This window comes from Capricornis sumatraensis, chromosome 2 (assembly GCF_032405125.1).
Source record: "Capricornis sumatraensis isolate serow.1 chromosome 2, serow.2, whole genome shotgun sequence".
Classification (NCBI taxonomy): domain Eukaryota; kingdom Metazoa; phylum Chordata; class Mammalia; order Artiodactyla; family Bovidae; genus Capricornis; species Capricornis sumatraensis.
This window is the reverse complement of record NC_091070.1, coordinates 194,566,556-194,572,555: the sequence shown is the minus strand read 5'-3', so window position 1 is coordinate 194,572,555 and position 6,000 is coordinate 194,566,556. Positions and strand designations below refer to the sequence as shown.

The window sequence follows — 6,000 nt, the reverse complement described above, 5'->3', positions numbered from 1 at the left end:
TGGCACTACAAGGTTCTGTAAAGAATAGAAGTGACAAATTTAAAACACATGAAAGTCTTTCCTAATTCTTAAGAACAATATATATAAAGTCTGAAGCAACCAAAGTATGAATACAGCTAATAGAAAATAAAGAATGTAATTTTTAAATTCTCTCTTTATACAATTCATCAAGGTTAAACAAAACAAAATTCCCTTAAAAATAGGGTAATAAAATAGATGAAATTTGTATCACTCAATTTGGTGATACTAGTAAAAACTATAGTTCATATTTATATACAAATAATACAGTCTTTAAAAACAGTCTTAGAATTTAAATAAGCTATCTAAACGTTAAAATTTTTAATCAGAACCTGATTTGTTTTATTTTCCATTAAATGTCACTTTTTCTGCTGAATGTAACTGACACTGAGGTACGGATACCCTTGAGACAGCAGGATTGGCTGGTTGCTGTGCATCTGTAGACCAGCTGAAAGAAAATGGACTTGCATTACTCCGACACGTTTCCTCTTGGTGGGTGGGGACAACGCTCTCTACACCGACGGGTGGCACATCTGTCTGCTGGACACAACACAGACAGGAAACTGAAAGGCTCGTGCCTATTTACCTGATAACCTCTTAGAATTAACTTTTTCCCCCTAAACATTCCCTATTTGAATTGAGATACTGTGGAGGCACATAAGACTAGATAAAATGCTATTCATTACTTAGATCAAAGCCATAACTGGTACATAAGAACCAACAGAATATAATCAATTCAAATGTCATTCAAATCTCAGTTTTACTAAACAAATCGACTATTACATTACTCAACTCAAAAATTTTACTAGATTCCATTGCTTGCTAAACTAAATCCAAACTCCTTTATAATATGACTTTGGCCGACCTTCTCTAGCCTCATTACCTACACACTTTTCCATTTACCTCATCTACTCCTATGATTTTCTCTTTTTTCCTATTCTTTCTACTGAGGCAAAACTCAAGTGATTTTGCATATATTTTTGCCTCAGCTAAGAACACTCTTCTCTAATCTCTACACAATCTCTAGGGAAAAAAATTCCATATATTTCAAGACCTAATTCAAATGTCAAAATCTTAGGCAGTTTGATCCCTGGTGTCCACATTCTGCTTCCTCTGCTAGGGCAAAGTTAATGGATTCCTCCAAGCTCCTATCCTTGTCTGTTTTACATGTCTAGCTTTCCTAATAAAATATGTATTAAGTGTAGGTGTTATTATTTAATTCTGCTTGAGCAATAAGCATCTAGCAAAGTCTGACATACAGTATGCTCTCTCAATGAATATTTACTGAATTCATAAAGTTTCACTCCCAGATCCTGGCCTTTACAAAGGCTCCATTGTCCCAGAACAAAACCCACTCAGCCTTGTACCAAATATGTAAGCAATGGTACCTGGAGTATAGAAAGGTTTGTTGGGCTGGAATCTGGCATTTCCCTGATGCATGAAGTTCTGATGCAAACCATAAGGCCACGAAGCTGGGACAAGAGGGAAATGGGGTCGTGGTGCATGTTCCCAGGGAATTGGAGGATTCAGTCCTGGAAATCCTGGCTCTGCATTTCAAGAACAAAGGAAAGATATGTTAAAACATCACCTTGTTCATTCAAAGATTCCTTCATTCCACAAAGATTTATTGGTCATTACTGACCAAGAAATATGCTAAATGCAGAGGATATCCTCCTCCCAATTTTTTTTTAAATTTTTATTGAAGTATTGTTGCTTTATAATGCTGTTAGTTTCTGCTATACAGCAAAGTGAATCAGCTATATGCTACACATATACCCTCTTTTTTTGAATTTCCTTCCCATTTAGATCACCAGAGAGCACTGAGTGGAGTTCCTGTGCTATACAGTAGGTTCTCATTAGTTATCTAAATGTCTTATTTATGAATAATTTGAGCACAATTACAGTGTTTTATTAAAGTTTTTTCGGTTGACATACCTACACAATACTATATATTAACAGTGAGTTATATCAATTGTGTATATATATCAATAATGTATATATGTCAATATATGTATTATGTGTAGTGTATATATGTCAACCAAAAACAATTTTAAGGAATAAAACACTGTAACTGTTCCTAAATTATTCATGAAGGAAATACTTAAGAAGACATATATAATAATATGTGGTAATTGCTGTAACAGATTGGTGGATGGTGTCTAAAGAGGGGACTAATCCAACTGTTCAAAGACATAGAAGGTTTTCCTAAAATGATTGACTAAACTGAATTTTAAAGGACAAGGAACAAGTTAGGCAAAATGGGAGAGGGAGGGAATTTCAGACAGAAGGAATAGTGTGTTCAAAAGCCAGGAAGCAGAAAAGTACAGCAAGTTTGGGAAGCTGCAAAACAATTGGCAATACAGAGACAGACGCAAAGGAAAGCAGTGGTAAGAGGAAAGGCTGGACAGGTAGGTAGAATTTGTATTTCAAAGAACCTTAGTACGTCATTAAGCAACTTACATTTTATCATAAAGACACTGCCAATTATCCTAGAATCAATTATATATTGGCCTGGAAGATTTTGTTAGAAGCTGAGACATTGTGGTGAAATGGTTGAAAACAGGCCTTGGTGCCAAACAACTTTTAAGTTCAAATACTAATTACAAAAATTATTAAAGTTTAATTATGAACCCCAGGTTGTTATGAGGATTAAATAAGATAACAAAAATAAAGTAGCTTGCACAAATTCTGGCATATAACTAGGAACTAAAAAAAAAAATATGAGTCCTATTCTATGGCAAACCACCCCCACCAATCTACTTCCCTTTAAGACCTATCTTAAAATAAGTCTTTCAAAATGCAGTAAAACCCCTGAATCTTCTGGATTATTTCTGGAAGCTTTTCTCATTCAGGATCAAAATGTGGCAGGAAATAATCTGAAAGACACTGGCCCTTATTTACTAAACTTCCTAGCAGGAAGTTTAGGAGGTACAGGATAGGGAAGAAGAAAACTAAAACCCATACTAGCCACATTCCTACAAGCTCAGTCTTCTCAGGAGGTAGCTAGTAAACAAAGCAGCTAGTTCACTGCAAGTCTGTAAACCCAAGTTACAACTGAGAGCTGAAGCTGCAGAGTTTACAAAAAATAAGACTGGGTATACATCATGATCTGCTGCTGCTGCTAAGTCGCTTCAGTCATGTCTGACTCTGTGTGATCCCATGGACTGCAGCCTACCAGGCTCCTCCGTCCATGGGATTTTCTAGGCAAGAGTACTGGAGTGGGGTGCCATTGCCTTCTCTGATATATCACTGAGATCCTTACTGACTGAGAAACATTTTTACACAAAAGGGTGTTTTTAGGATATAGTTCAATCTCTCTTGGTCATTTTTCACAACCAAATATTTTTGTAATTAGAGATAGTCTGAACAATTACCATTAAAGACAATTTGAAAAATGGGGGGGAACACTCATATAACCCCCTATTCTAATACAAACACTATTGTCATTTTAATATATCCCCATCTGGTTTTATCATTTTTAACATGTTAATTTTAGCAGTAATAGTAACTAGAAGTTGTACACGCATCCAACAAATAATAAATATTTGTTGAGTAATAGTTTATTATCTAATAGAAGTATACAAACAACATCTATCTGACAACAGGCACTATACTGGACACTAGGGAGACAGTGATAGACAAGAAACAATTTACAATCTCTAAAAATTCAGTCTAATGCATTATGCAGACAAGTAAACAGGCAATTTCTACACAGTAAGACAAGTCTTATAATATGGATATTAAGGAAACATGGAGGAGAGAAAAGAATACCTAATACAATTGGAGGAGAGAATCTATAAGAATTAGTGACTTCCTAAAGAAAGTGATCCCGATTTTAAAATGAAGGATAAGTAAGTTAGCCAAGCTTTTCGAGAAGAGCAGATGGAGGTGAGAGTGAACAAGAGAGTTATTGGAGAGGACATTCCAGGCAGAGGGAACCAACCACTTAAGTAAATAACCAGGGGTAAGAGCATGGTGTGTCTGTAGGGTGTTAATTAATTAGTTTATTAAGGCTAAAACAGAGATCAACTAGTGGTAGAGAGAGGAAGAAGTTAAAACTGTTAAAACTGAATCAATGTATCAAAAGGCAAAGCATGTGTCTGTCTTCATGGTTATATAACTCAGTGACTATCACAGTGTTCATCATGACATGCATACAACAAACATTTGTTGAATGAGAAAAGCAGAGGCCACATTAGAATGGCCATGTATGACGTATATCCTTTGATCCTTGAAATCTAAATAAGTTCTACATTCTGGAATTTCTGCTTAGCAAAATATACTATCTGTATTATTCCAAAAGAGGTCAGAGATTCCTCCATTACAGTGCTTTAAGGAAACATATATTGATTTAAAACTATCACTAAAATTATTCTGAAAATTGATAAAGGTAAATAATCAAGCTTTTATTCTACATTTCCTCTACCAACAATATATGAGGATAACCAAGTAGTTAATAAGGAAAAGAATCACAGACATTAAGTTACAGAAGAATTACAAACAGTAAACAGAAAACATAGGTAACTTAAATCTGGGTAATGGGAGGGTTACACTTTACTCTCTCCTTCTGTGTTCAAGTTTTCCATGATAAAAGTTTTAAAAATAAATATAATGTAAAACTAGTTTAACAGCATTTATCAACTATTTTTAAATACACAAAAATGAAAAAAAAATGACTGGCTAGTAATAAACCAAAATATTTCTGAACAATTCTACCCAGGAATTAAGATTATATATGGCTTTCTTTTTCTTTTTCCAATGCTCTACAAAGAATATGCATTATTTAAGTAACAGTAAAAAACTATTCTTTCCTAAGCTATAAAGGGTTGCTAATCTTTTTCTTTTTAGAAAACTGCTTCTTTGTAAGGAAGGAGATAGTAAGAGTCCAAAGCAAAAATTACAGGTTTTAAAGAAAGAAATCAGTTTAAATCCTGGATCTACTATGATTATGACAGCATGACAGTTATTTTTAACTCTTCACAATTTCCTGAACTGTAAAAATAAGTGCTAATAATACCTACATCAAATGAGACTGCAATGAAATTTTAAAATAATAACAAACATTTACATTTATTAGCTCATTTAATATTCACAACATTCCTGTGAATTAGGTTCTATTAATACACACTTATTTCACAGATGAAACCAATGTACAAAGAGATTAAGCAAATGCCTGATGCCACATAATAAATGGCAGAGCCACAATTCAAATCCAGGTGGTCTGAATCCATAGCCCATACTCTTTACCTTACCTTATGCTCCCCCCCACAAATAATGATTGCCATCTTTTTACTCACATTTATCTCCCCAGGTTCAACCAGTAATACAATTCATCCAACCTTTCTACAGACAGATACAAAAGAAGAAAAGAAAGGGTTACCCGAATTCCCCACTGTACCATTGTTCACCAGGGAATTTGGAGCCACAGTACGGGGCCAGTGTCCATCATGAGAGGAGCTAGGGATCGCCACAGGTCTGGCAGCAGGCTGTGCAAAGATGATGCTGGGATCGTTCAGGCCAATATTGCTGGGCGCACTGCCTGGTGCAGAATGGATCACTGGGCCGTGAATAGGCCAGGACGGGGCAGGGATCTGGAGGGGATGCATTGGCAACAATCCCATGTTGTGCATGGGAGAATACTGAGCTGGTGGTGACTGAGGAAAGTTATACATAGGCATCTGGACCTGATGGGGGTGCTGGGTTCCCTGCTGAGGTGGGCCAAGCTTGGGTTGGGATCCTGGCTGGGATGGAGGCTGGGTAATGGCAGTGGATTGGGAAGAGTTCTGTGGAAATGGCTGGGGCTGAGGAGAATAAGATGGCGAATCAGACTGCAGAGAAAAAAAAGATATATTTTAAAATTAATTTGTGAACATCTTAATTTTATAAAAGCAGAAATTATAAAAATATAAAACTATGGAGTTACTTCATCAGAATATTATAAACAGAACTTTATGATATACATACTAACAGATAATAACAAAA

At 35.5% G+C, this 6,000-nt stretch overlaps 1 protein-coding gene across 1 annotated transcript in view; it reads right to left on the bottom strand.

Annotated features, from left to right (window-relative positions):
• TUT4 (terminal uridylyl transferase 4) overlaps nucleotides 1-6,000 on the bottom strand; it is a 135,945-nt gene continuing 129,945 nt past the window's right edge. Inside the window, exons 29-31 of the mRNA XM_068964156.1 lie at nucleotides 5,399-5,846; nucleotides 1,407-1,565; nucleotides 1-555 (exon numbers count right to left, since the gene is read on the bottom strand). Of these exons, the coding sequence (XP_068820257.1) occupies nucleotides 488-555; nucleotides 1,407-1,565; nucleotides 5,399-5,846 (675 nt within the window). The 3' untranslated portion in view covers nucleotides 1-487. The remainder of the gene's footprint in view (nucleotides 556-1,406; nucleotides 1,566-5,398; nucleotides 5,847-6,000) is intronic.